This window comes from Thamnophis elegans, chromosome 1, assembly GCF_009769535.1.
Source record: "Thamnophis elegans isolate rThaEle1 chromosome 1, rThaEle1.pri, whole genome shotgun sequence".
NCBI lineage: Eukaryota > Metazoa > Chordata > Lepidosauria > Squamata > Colubridae > Thamnophis > Thamnophis elegans.
The window spans coordinates 11,094,662-11,107,841 of record NC_045541.1 but is presented as its reverse complement, the minus strand read 5'-3'; the positions used below and the strand labels follow the sequence as shown (position 1 = coordinate 11,107,841).

At 39.2% G+C, this 13,180-nt stretch overlaps 1 protein-coding gene across 4 annotated transcripts in view; it reads left to right on the top strand.

The window, feature by feature from the left end:
- Positions 1–13,180, top strand: part of SLC39A10 (solute carrier family 39 member 10) — a 40,803-nt gene that overhangs the window by 20,471 nt on the left and 7,152 nt on the right. For 3 of the 4 annotated variants that reach the window (XM_032210042.1, XM_032210058.1, XM_032210050.1), the window contains exons 2-7: positions 21–1,046; positions 2,279–2,486; positions 6,780–6,949; positions 7,666–7,884; positions 9,974–10,094; positions 12,510–12,884. In XM_032210042.1, coding sequence (XP_032065933.1) covers positions 30–1,046; positions 2,279–2,486; positions 6,780–6,949; positions 7,666–7,884; positions 9,974–10,094; positions 12,510–12,884 — 2,110 coding nt within the window. In that variant the 5' untranslated portion in view covers positions 21–29. The remainder of the gene's footprint in view (positions 1–20; positions 1,047–2,278; positions 2,487–6,779; positions 6,950–7,665; positions 7,885–9,973; positions 10,095–12,509; positions 12,885–13,180) is intronic. The other variant, XM_032210068.1, reaches the window with a different exon arrangement.

The following is a 13,180-nucleotide window of genomic DNA, read 5'->3' as shown; positions in this document are numbered from 1 at the left end:
TCATTTTTCTTCCCTTGCAGAAAACAGAAATGAAGGTCCATAGGCACACACAATTTTGCCTCATTTGTTTGCTGACATTTGTCTTCCATCAATGTCACCATTGCCATGAAGGTGAACATAGCCACAATGACTGTCAAATCTCGGAAAATGAAAGGACCGAGCCTGAACCAAGTAAGGAAGCTGAAGTTAAACAGAAATACTACATTGAAAAACTCTTTAATCGTTACGGTGAGAATGGAAAGGTGTCGTTTTGTGGCCTGGAGAAATTGATGATGAGCCTTGGCCTTGGAGAAATTAAAATAGTAGAAATAAATCATGAGGACATTGGCCACGATTATGTTTCTTACTTAGATGTACTAGATACACAAGAAGGAAAGCGTTCTCATTCCCACAACCATCCTCATTCCCATAATCATCCCAGCTCAGAAAAACAGACTGCAAACGAAGGGTCTGGCAAAAGGAGCCAGGTGTGCGATCCAGTGAAAGAAGTTACAGAATCATCTTTGAAGCCTGATGGTAGACATGCTCATGACTCTAACGCTCACGGACACCACAAGCATCATCACCGCCGTCATGCGCATCGCCACATGGACCATAACGCTACTCATCAGTCTCACAATGATTCCATTAACACCAGTGATCATGGGGAACCAAGTCACGAGCCTTCCACGGAGACCAATACTACTCAGGAACAGCTTGAACGAAAACTACGTACGCACCGTAAGAAATGGTGGAAAATGAAGAACAGGGAAGTTTCAAGAGTTACAGTACAAGATTTTACTCTCAATCATGACTCAAATGAACAATATGAACATAATCATGTCCACAAACATGACCATGTGCATGATGTGCCTTTCCCACATGCACGCGTTCATGAACACAATAATAATGATCATTCAGCTACTCATGGACATCAGGATCCAAATCCTGCCAGTGGGGATGGATATCGACATACCAGCAAACGAGAAGCGCCTGATAAACAAATCAGCATGGGGAAGCATGCTAATCACAAGAACCATAATGAAGATGAGCATTCTTCTGAAGAGGTCTGTATGAGCCCAAAAGGAACATGATGAATCTTTCCTTCCCCAACTTTTTGCCCATCAGAGCCAACTTTGTGATGACTTATGAATGTCAGAAGTTGCAATTCTATAGAATTGTGTGTAACGAAGGAAGAACTAGAGAGCCAGTTTAATGTAGGGGTGAAGGCATCAATCTAGAAACAGGGAGATGGAGTTCGAATCCTGCCTTGGGCACAAAGCCAGTTGGGTGACCTTGGGCCACCCAACTGTCTCCATCCTAGGAAGCAGGCAAAGACAAACAACTTCTGAAAAACCTTTGCCAAGAAAACTGCAAGGACTTGTCCAGTCCGTCTCTGAGAATTGGACACAATTGAATAAAAGGAGGGGGGGGGGACCTAAATAAGGGTTTATATAGCTAAGGACTTATATCGGTAGATAGATACTTGCTTTAGATGGCGTTATTGAGCATGACTAATGTTTAATAAAGGAGGAAAAATACTTATCTACGTAGCTATTTAGGTTATTCCAGGATAAATCCAAGGTATTTTTTATTTGTTTATAGGATCAATAGATTTTTGAACTTTCTTCCTTGATGAACTGGTTAACCTACTAATCTTGTATGCTTTTAAAAACATACAAGGCAAATATTTAATCATCCTTGACTGGTTGAAATGAAATGTCATTTGAATCAGCCAATGATGAAATACTGTTTACATTACTGTTCCAGAGCCAAGGTGGCGCAGTGGTTAAATGCAGCACTGCAGGCTACTTCAGCTGACTGCAGTTCAGCAGTTCAGCTGTTCAAATCCCACCAGGCTCAAGGTTGACTCAGCCTTCCATCCTTCCGAGGTGGGTAAAATGAGGACCCGGATTGTTGTTGGGGGCAATATGCTGACTCTGTAAACCGCTTAGAGAGGGCTGAAAGCCCTATGAAGCGGTATATAAGTCTAACTTGCTATTGCTATTGTTCCAAGGAAGGATTTTAATATGCACGAACATTTTCTGAATTTAGGTTTAATCTTTTAAAATTCTCCGTAGATGTAATGAATAAATTCAATTTCCACTCCAGAAAACACAATGGATAGTTTGCTCAACATTTTATATTCCCAGTTCCTTCAATAATATATGATGGTTCATGGGCTAGGTAGCAGTTCAAATTACAGAAGAGACCGTGTAATTTTGGGACACTTTGAGTAACTAAGTATGCCTTTAACGGTGGAACCTGCTTAATTGTCTTCTTCCTAATTTGTTTGCAGTGCTTAAATGTCACACAGCTGCTAAGCCATTATGGTCTTCGCCCCAGTTCTCCAATTTCTCCCAGCTTGTTTACTTATCTGTGCCCTGCGTTGCTGTATCAGATTGATAGGCGACTTTGTATTGAACATTATGAAGACCTGCATTTTGAAGACTTGAACAAAGCAAACAATGTTTCTCTCGGGAATGTGGAGAAAACAGGTGCGTCAGGTGAGGAAAAAAGTGTTTTGAAAGATTTGTGGGTTTTCAGGTTAGTTAATGTAATTTCATTGGATGTAAACGAAGGTTATAATTCATCATTTTGACAGTTTCATGGTAATCTATGGATATCTATGCAGAGAAAGGTCCAAAATAAAATGCCTCTTTAAAAAAGCAAAAAGTGTTTTAACTTCTCCATGATCAAGCAACATATCTGTCATATTTCAAACCTCCATTGCACATAAATGGCGCCTCCAGTATCTGTGGTCTTTCCCAGATTAATTTTACATCTTCCTGGGGTGTCAAAAGATGTCAATGGTTCACGTCCTTTTCAGGATAAAATGGACAGGCCAGACTGCATTCTTTACAATTTATCCTTGCCTTCTATGGCCATGTTTCAATGGCCATAACTGAGTAGATTGAATCACTCTTCCTTATTCCACAGGGTTGAAATAATTGGATTATCTTTAAGGAGAGAGCTTTCTACTAACAGCATGGGTGAAACCAACACCTTGCCCATTTTTAAAATTTTCTTAAGAATAATTGCCCTTGTAGCACATAAAGCCAGAGGGCATATTTGCAATGCTGAGAACATGACATATATGTGGTCAACCAGAAACCAGGCCCTTAAATCAAAGTAGAGGGTGTTCATTGCCATCCCATCTAATCTCACAGGACATTCATTCTCAACTCTGCTTATTCCTATCTTTCTTTCTTTCTTTCTTTCTTTCCTGGATCACTTCAGCAGAGTTTCAAATACAACATTTGATTGCAACTCCTGGTCAATTATCTTTTAGGAATGCCTCTGTGATACAGAATTGGCTCAAAGTGGACACAAAAATAAAGTACAGAGATGAAGTTTCACTTTGCAGCATCCCAGATTTCCAATTAAATGTTTTCAGTTAGAATATTTTTTAAAAATAATATAAAATGGAGAATGGAGTCTTCAGCCTCAAGCAAAATATCTGCCTGATGTTATCTCAACTAAGAGGTGATATTCACAAAATTACTCCTTAATTCTTCAGTAGAGTGTGTGCTACAAGGGTTCGTCGGAAGTGATTTTTATCAGGTCGATGCAAAATTAACATGCATTTGCATGGAGGAAATCTTATATGTATAGCAAAGCAACAGGCCATTCCCAAGTGGCTGTCTTAGGCAGACATTTAAATACAGGAATTTCATGTCTGCATTTTAGCCAGAGGTTAATAAATAAAGCCTCAGGTTTTGAGGTATGGTTGCTTCTGTACAAAAGGCTGTATTATAATTGGATTTATTTATAATAGGGAATATTCTGAATAATTCTGCAAATAGGCAACAATGGGTGTTCTAGGACCAACCACACTTTGGACTGCTCATGTTATAGCACAGTAACTGAAAGTCTAAAAGAAAAAAAAAATCATACAGGGAATTAATACTACACAGTTGCCTTGAAGATCAATATAAGCAAGAAAATGGGATTCAACCAGTGGATACAATATATGAAGAACAATGACTCTAGAACTCAAGTGGATCTCCCAAACAACTTAACAAAGTAGGCTGCTTGCTTCCACTACTTGAACTGGCCTGATCAAGTTAATTTTGTCTATTTTAAAGCTGGCACTAATAAGGCAGCTATAGAAAAAGTTTCGAGAGGATTGCCCTTCCTTTGAAAGAAAGTAATAGGGTATAATAATAATGAGTGTTGATTAGTTTGCAGATGTTTATTAGCATTCTCTGAAATAAAACTCCAAATGAATATGTGTGGATATATATTAATTATTGTCAAAAAATGATCTGGTAATTATTTTTAATGACTGAAACATCATTAAGAAAATGTAACATGTTGTATATAAATCTCTTGTAGTGATGCATCATTTCCTCTCCTACTAACTTTATTCAAGGATTCATAACACTAAATAATCTCTACACTGCATTTGTTAGCAAATAATTCTTTTCTCTGGGTAGTCTTGTTTTAGCCAGAGTTGACCCTAGTTTAATTGCCAGTAGAGCTTATGGAAAGGTTGCTAGGCATTTTCTGTCAATTAAAATGTTAAAAGTGACTTTGTGTATGCTTTTAAAAAGGCCAAGAAAACCTGTTAGCTTGTATATGTCTTTAAACCAAGCTAATTAAAAAGTTTCCATTAATAACTGCTTCTTTTTTGAAAGAAGCATTTTTCTAACTAGATGATGAGGAACCGATGAATAAATAATCTCGAAAGACCAGCAACACCATAAGATACCTAATTTTTGGGAAGAGGGAACCAGAGGCAGTTTATTTAAAGGTAGTGTTTCTGAACACAAATCAAATTATCTTCAGTTTATACGAGTAGCACTTGTCTATTCTAATCAAGAAGCTGTCTGGTCTCTTCTGGACATAAAAGATGATCTTTGATTATAAAGACAGTTTCCTAATTATTGTTTTAAAATTTGTTCTGATCTGCTAGTTTAAAAACAAGATTATCCGATGCCCTTGAAGCAGACTGACCTTTCAGACCATAATTTCCTGCTAGGGTGACCATTAGTCTTACTGGTGAGGAATGATGGCAGCTGTCAGTCGACACACCTGAAAGGCTTCAAGTTGGAAAATCTGCACTAACATAGTGCTTCAGTATCCCCTCTGTTCTCATTTGCAGAGGTGTCACATCAGTTTTTCCTGATACTAATTTTTTCCTACCCTTCGTTAGTGTTTCTGCTTCATCTTTCTCCTCTTCCCATCAGTCCCTGTGTTTATATCTTGTCTCTCCATCCTCCTCTATTTTTATTCCATCATTTCTTTGCAAAGTTTGTTTTTCCCAGTGTATATCTTGGGAAGATAAGTGTAAACTTGCTAGATATAAATAGCTTGGATTCAAAAGGTGCTTTATAAGGCTGTATTTACATTCTACACTTAATGTTTGTGTTACTGTTGAAAAAAAACTGCAAAATTGGCCTTGGGGGATTTAGTTAAATCGAGATGCTGTACTCATGAACTCACAACTAAATCCTTAGGAGACCAAGGCCAGTGTTTCCCCAGGTTTTCTAGGGGAAAAAGGCTGGAGCAGCAGGAAATAGAACGTTACACCTCAGACATATTAAGTATATTCCTCTTTCCCACTGTTCAGTTTTTGTGGGACAACTTTCTTTTTTCAGCACAAGAAAGTGATTTTGAAGTCAATCAAACAAAAGCGACTGGGTGACTTTAGGCCATCACTTTCTCTCCTTCCAACCCACCTCACAGGGCTGTTGTTGTGAGGAAAATAAGAGAGAATTAGGTCTGTTCGTCGCCTTGAGTTACTTCCAAAGTAATACAGGTCAGATTTCAAAAAATAAAATCATTATACAGACTGGTGCCTAAACGTAGACTTGAACCGCCCATTGGATGGAATCAAATGGCATTTATGTATTTTCTATAACGTGTAGGATCAAATGTATTTTATTCACTCTCTAAAGTGAGTGGAAGAACACTGAAGCATGCAATATTTAGCACACGTCCCATATGTTCCATACCTGTTTCATAAATCTGTGAGATCTGTCTTCGACTCGGCTTTCTCTTCCTTTCTTTTCTCCAGCAACAATGCTTATATTGCATTCTATTTTGACAATTGCATTCTATTTTGATAAATTTCATGCGTGTATTTACCCTTTTTCTGGAGAGAGCTATCATATAAGGAAAAAGTCTTGTGCAGCGCAATAGTGGTGCATTATTAGTACAACAGGCAAATTTGATAACTAGGAGAATTTCACACATTTGACAACACATACTTTTAGCACACTAGAAGGCATCTTGTATGTGTCTTTACTTGGAAATTCCACTACAGTACCAGAAACCCCAGAGTCCTTAGGAGGTGATCAGTAAGTGAAAACAGTGCAAAATAACATAAATTCACTAATCAGTGATCTGGGTTGTTGTATTAGCTTTACAGTATGTAAATGTTAATTAATTCAGTATTATAATAAAATTATAATTTAATCTTACAGACTACATTTCTTTAAAAAATCTGTCACATAGCCTGTATTTGTTAGAAAAGTGCATAATAAGTCATAAAAATGGTTTGCGTTTTATTCAAATATACAATAAAATAAGTTATATTTTAGCTGACCAGGTTTCCTTTGAATAATGTTATCCTTTGATATTTAGTGCAGTGTTTCTCAACCTTGGCAACTTGAAGATGTCCGGACTTCAACTCCCAGAATTCCCCAGCCAGCGAATGCTGGCTGGGGAATTCTGGGAGTTGAAGTCCGGACATCTTCAAGTGGCCAAGGTTGAGAAACACTGATTTAGTGTATAATTTATTGATTTTTTGTGATATTTTTTTTTCTAATTTATATTCTTCCTTCTTTTCACAGCCTGGATCTGTGGCATCATTTCTATCACAGTTATCAGCTTGTTGTCTTTGCTAGGCGTGATTTTGATTCCTATAATCAATCAGGGATGCTTCAAATTCCTTCTCACCTTCCTGGTTGCTCTTGCTGTAGGAACCATGAGCGGAGATGCATTACTTCATCTGCTACCACATGTACGTCCAGTCTCATTCTAGGGCTTATGCCTTCATTTACTTGTGAAACATTTTTCGTTTTAACCAATTTCATTGTACACATGATGTACAATGACAATAAAGGCTATACTATTTGAAACATCTCTTTTCAAGCAGAGATGAGTAGATAGACTGAATATAATGCCTATTAGAGGTCGGGTTTTGTGTATCTCACTTCTTTTTCAAAAGTTGGAAAGATGTGAACAAAAAGCAGTGATATCTGTTCTATAAATAAGGGATATAGGCCAGTCAGCAAGAACCAATTTTGAGCCTCCTACGTTTGGAAAAAGTTAGGCAAGGTTGAACTAATATGCAGTTGAATTAATAATTCTTCTCTTGTTCTCTCTAAATCTGCAAGTGAAATCTGTTAATAAATAAATCCTTAAGGCTTCGCAATAGAGAGTACACTTGCAGCATCGCAAAATCATTTATCCAAGATATTATTTGGAATAGGCAAATATAACCCAAAACTATTTTGTAGCTCATTTCGAACTGTCGGGGACCTTCTAACTTACCATTGCTGAGAACAGGAATATTAGACCAATTTGATCTTTGTCATGCTCGCTTTTAAGCATAAGAATGATAATGAACTTGGTATCACTGTTTTGTAGTTGAGAAACACATCATTCCACATCATTTGGATTTGGCTTTCCACTGGGAAATGCTTTGTGCATAAATCTTCTTTTCCTGTTTCTTAGTCCCAAGGAGCCCACAATCACAGCCACCACGAGGGCCAGGGGCACCAGCACGAGCACCCGCATCTGCACGGCCATTCCCACGACCATGGAGGATCAGTTCAGAACTTCCTAGAAGAGTATGATGCTGTCCTGAAAGGACTTGTGGCCCTTGGAGGGATTTACCTTTTGTTCATTATTGAACACTGCATACGAATGTACAAACACTATAAGAAACAAAGGGTATGTTTGGGCAAATCCAGCTTTCTAAGATATAATAAAGTTGCGCAATAAAGAAAACAGATAAGGAGGAATAGGTATATAATTTCAGCTTGTCAGTTAGTTCTTACTGCTGTCATCCGACAGGAACCCATTAAATTTATTTTTGTATTAAATCTCCTTCCCTCAAGTTTGCCTGGTCCCCAAAAGTGGATAATAATATATTGGAGAGTTGGGCTGAGATCTGAATTCAAACACTGAAATCTGATTCAGGATACAGGTACTCTGTTTAGTTACTGCCTCATTTATGGACCATTCAGTTACAACAGTGATGAAAAAGTAATCTTGTGACCAGTCTTCACATTGTGGCTCTGTAAAAGCAAAGGAAAAGTGAAGTAAGATCATAAATACAGTCCTGGTTTAATTTAGCGACCATGTTGCTTAACAATCAAGCTGCTGATCCCAATTCTGGTCACTAAAGAAGAACAGCTTGGTAATATTTCTTGAGAAGGCTCTCATGTTAAGCCATGGTTTTTTCGGACCTTATACATGTAATCTTTGAAGTTACATGACATGAACGAAGGGGACTTAGGTTGGGTCCTTGTAGTTGCACCTATCACAGTATCCCCATGGTCTCGTGATCTGGGCACTTGGCAGACGGCCTGCAGTGATGACATCACAGCACCCTGCAATCACATAGTCACCAACACTGACTTTTATTGCCAGTTTTCATTGCCATGGTGCAGTGGTTAGAATGCAGTATTGCAGGCGAACTCTGCCTACTGCCAGCAGTTCGATCCTAACCAGCTCAAGGTTGACTCAGCCTTCCATCCTTCCGAGGTGGGTAAAATAAGGACCCAGATTGTTGGGGGCAAGAGGCTGACTCTGCAAACCACTTAGAGTGGGCTGTCAAAGCACTATGAAGCAGTCCATATATAAGTCTATTGCTATTTCAACAAGCAAAGTCAAAGGAGAAAGGAATAGGCAGTCGCCAATTGCAGTCTTTATGTGACTGCAGGACACTGACCGTGTAGATTTCGCCTAACAATGGCAACTGGGACTTCATAAATTTGTGTAATCATGTGATGTTGCTTCTAGCAATGGAGTTGGTGGTGGTCCCAGTTCCCACTGTTAAGCTTTCTGCAGCTTGTTGAGAAGGGACTAGATTTGTCACGTATTATTTCAGAGGTTGATGGATTAACATTTTAGGTGTTCGGTATTTTCTTTAAAAAATAACAATCCTGTTTTAGCCTTTTATAGTTATCTCTCCAAAGCCATATCCTATTGAAAATGGGTAGCTCTTTGTGTGTCTGGAAAAGTATTTCTGTTTAGTGAGAAACATAGGTTACTTGATTATGCAGATACAGATAAGTCAAGAGACACTGCAACCCCTTTTTGGTGCACGCAGATCCATAAGTTTGAAAGGCAAATCTATATACCAGCCTCCCATCATTACTCCCAGCTAGTTAAACCAATGGATTTATACTTTCTAGATATTTAGTCATCCCCATCCCAAATTATTTTGGCTGGGACACTAGAGAAGAAAGGACCCAGATATCAATGGTATATTACTGTGCAAATTGCTTATAATCATATATATATATATATGATTATAAGCAATATCCTACACACACACACACATACACACACACACACACACACACACATATATATATATATATATATAAACATATACACACATACATATATACATACACACACACACAGACACACATCATCATGCTGTACGTCAAGTACAGAAGTAATTCTCTAGTTAAGGGTGTGAAAGTGCAGAAAATTTTTGCACTATTTGACAAGAGTCACAGTGAAAATATATTGCATATATTAATGAGATAGATTTGAACAAAATAATAGAATAAGGCAAGTGGAATTGACAAGTGGCACAACAACATTCTTAATGAGACTTTTCTGTTGAAAAGAGGTGGATTCATGTTTCTGCTAATTGCCCAATTTAGCTTCAACAAGGTTCTAAAGCTGAGCAATTTGAGGATCTTTAGTGGAATGTGTTCCTTTGTATTATTCTAGGAAGTTGTTCTAATTTCCTTTCAAAGTTAAAAAATCACTAAGACTTGGGTCTTTTTGTCTCTTTCAGACAAAACAGAAATGGTGTAAGACGAAACAAAAGGTTGATGAATCACCCATTGGAAGGAAACTTTCAGATCATAAGCTAAACAGACCTGATGCTGACTGGCTTCAACTCAAGCCACTAGCAGGTATCTCCTTTATGACCAGGCTGCCACTATCACTGGAGCTTTTGTGCAAACTCAGTATCTTACCTCAGTTGCCAATATGGATTTAGCAGATTAGTTAACTCTTCTGCATTAATGAATAATATTTATATCTGCTGTCATTTAATAAAGCAAAGGTAATCAACAAATGTTAACATATTCCCCAATCCATTCAAATTTAAATCTGTATGTATGTATGTATGTATGTATGTATGTATGTATGTATAAAGATATATATATATATATATATATTAGGTGTCTGTGTAATATATGCATAATGCTTATGTATTATATAATGCCATATATTATTGGAGTAGATGCTGCTTTGGAGAATATTTTTTGAATGCTGCCCAAGTAATATTTGGAAGATACTGCTTTGACAAAACTCTTGATTAATTTTTCCCCAAATGTGTGGATTTTTGCAATTTTAAAAACAACGGGTCTTATTATGAACTGGCTTATAAATTCTGGCTTCTCGTTCACCTACAAATTAGGAAAGGTTTTTTTGTGTGTGTTTGTGTGATGCATCATTGTCAAATTATTGAATCCTAGTTAATAATTAGCTAGAAGCCAAAATAAAAGGCCATGCTTTTTGCAAACTATGATTTAGAATTAAAGAAAGTGGTGTGTTGTGTTAATATATGTGCATGCAAGACCATTTTGATTAATGTCCCCTTATTTGTGTCTTCTGAGATTAGGATTTGTTTAGGAACTTGAACTATAATTTCACCTTGTCCCTAGGTTCCTAACCCACCACTTTGGTAATACCAGAATGTGCTCTATTAGGAGTAGTGTTGCATCTGCTTCAGGGGTGGGTTTCTCGCCCCGTTCCAACCGGTTCGGTTGGAACGAGGCCGGTGGCGTCCTCGCGCACGTGTGCGGCGTCCTCGCGCGCGCGTGCACACGCACCGCGCACGTGTGCGTACTAGCGTCTGTGCGATGCTCCAGCTGCTCCTGGAGGATCGCGCAGGCGTTGTATGCGTCCTGCGCATGCGTGGAAGCGCAGAATTCATCAAAACCGGGTAAGGAGCGGGCGCGGGAGTGTGCAGGCGCGGGGAGGGGCCTTTGCCGTTCCCGGAAGTTACTTACTTCCGGGTTCGGCGACCAACCGGATCGCAGGGACCGCCGCGAACCGGTTGAAACCCACCCTGATCTGCTGATCTGGTCTGCTGATCTGATCTGCTGCCTGATCAGAGCCAAGGTGGCGCAGTGGTTAAATGCAGCACTGCAGGCTACTGCTAGATCAGCAGGTCAGCGGTTCAAATCTCACCGGCTCAGGGTTGACTCAGCCTTCCATCCTTCCGAGGTGGGTAAAATGAGGACCCAGATTGTTGGGGGCAATATGCTGACTCTCTGTAAACCGCTTAGAGAGGCCTGAAAGGCCTATGAAGCGGTATATAAGTCTACTGCTATTATTGATATTGATATTATACAGACAAGCCTCTGTATGTAACTTCATAGCCATATAAAAGTTAACAATAATACAACCATGGAAGATTTAAGAATTATTTTAGCATTGTCTATCCTGGATGTCTATGGCTGTCCATGTTCTGGGTGTACTTCCCCCACCCCGCTTTCAGATATAAACAATTGAATTTGGGATAGTTCTTTGAAAAGTATGTGCTCAATATCTTTCCCAAGCAAGTACCAGATAGTTCTCAGTAATGCGAGCATCCATAATTAGAATGCCAGTTACCCAAAAAATAAAGAAAACAACTGCCTCAACGTATACACAGACATAGGCTTTTGACCGGCCCTGCTGTATGAACAAATGTTCTTATGGCATGTATTCTCATGTACACATCTTTATGTACATTCAAACACCTTAAATATATTTTATCACGTTCTATTGAATGTGCGTTAAGTTTTGTGGTTCCGTCCCTTCTATTTCACATAAAAATACCTCTCTCCCCCCCCCCTCCTACCCCACATATATTGCCAATACTAGACCAGCGTTGCCTAACCTTTGTGGCTTGGTGGTCCAGCTCATGGGGGAGAAGGAACGGGGTTGCATGAGTGGCGGGCATGTGTGCGCGCGAACCTGCTGCTTGTGTGAGTGGAGCTGTGCATATGTATGTTACCCGCCTCTTGCGCAGCCTGGTTCCAAATAGGCCATGACCCAGTAGTGGACCACAGCCTGAGGATTGGGGACTTCCGTACTAGATGATAGCTGGAGTGAGTAATGTAAAGTGTTTGTAACTGTAGGTTAAACACTATTCTGTGTTGTAATCAAGATTGGCAACATGACTTCCAAATATAAGGCTATGCTGCTCTCCAAAATATCTCCATTTAGCATTCCTGGGAATGGTTAATTTAGGAATTGACAGCATTGCTATCCTAATCAATACATCCTATTCATCCCTTGTTAACTTACATATTTCTTGGGTTCATCCCCTTCAGGAGCAGATGATTCCGTACTGTCCGATGATCGACTTAATGAAACTGAATTAACAGATCTGGATGGCCACCTTGACTCTCTGCCAAAGCCCTTCCTGTCTGCTACCGAGGAGGAAAATCGGATGCTCCACTCCCATAATGACATCTCTCATAATGCCCAGAGCAACAATCTCTCGGATGCGGAATATGGGAGCCATCGTCAAGATGTTAAAATAATAGTGAGGAAGCACAACCATCTCTGGCCACATAAACATTCCCATCACTCTCATGGACACTGCCATTCAGGCACAGATTTAAAAGACACCGGAATAGCTAATATTGCCTGGATGGTAATAATGGGAGATGGAATCCACAATTTTAGTGACGGCTTGGCCATTGGTAAGCAAAGCAAAAGGTTTGGGGATGGGATGGGGTAGTTTGAGGTGCTCTTTGCAACAAATAAACTTGAGGAGGGGAAAAATGGGATAGTGTGTGTCTGATTTTAAAAAAAAGATTCATCGGGGGAAGTAGTGGTGCTAAATAAGGCTCTGTATCCTTTTCTCTAATTGCTGCTGGCAGATTATGCAGCACCTCAGTAGCCAAAGGCCTGCTCTTCTCTTTCCTCAGTCCTTTTAAGGCCCTCTTTCTTTGCAGCCACACATTATTTGCTGGTTTATAGGGAAAGAAATGCAATT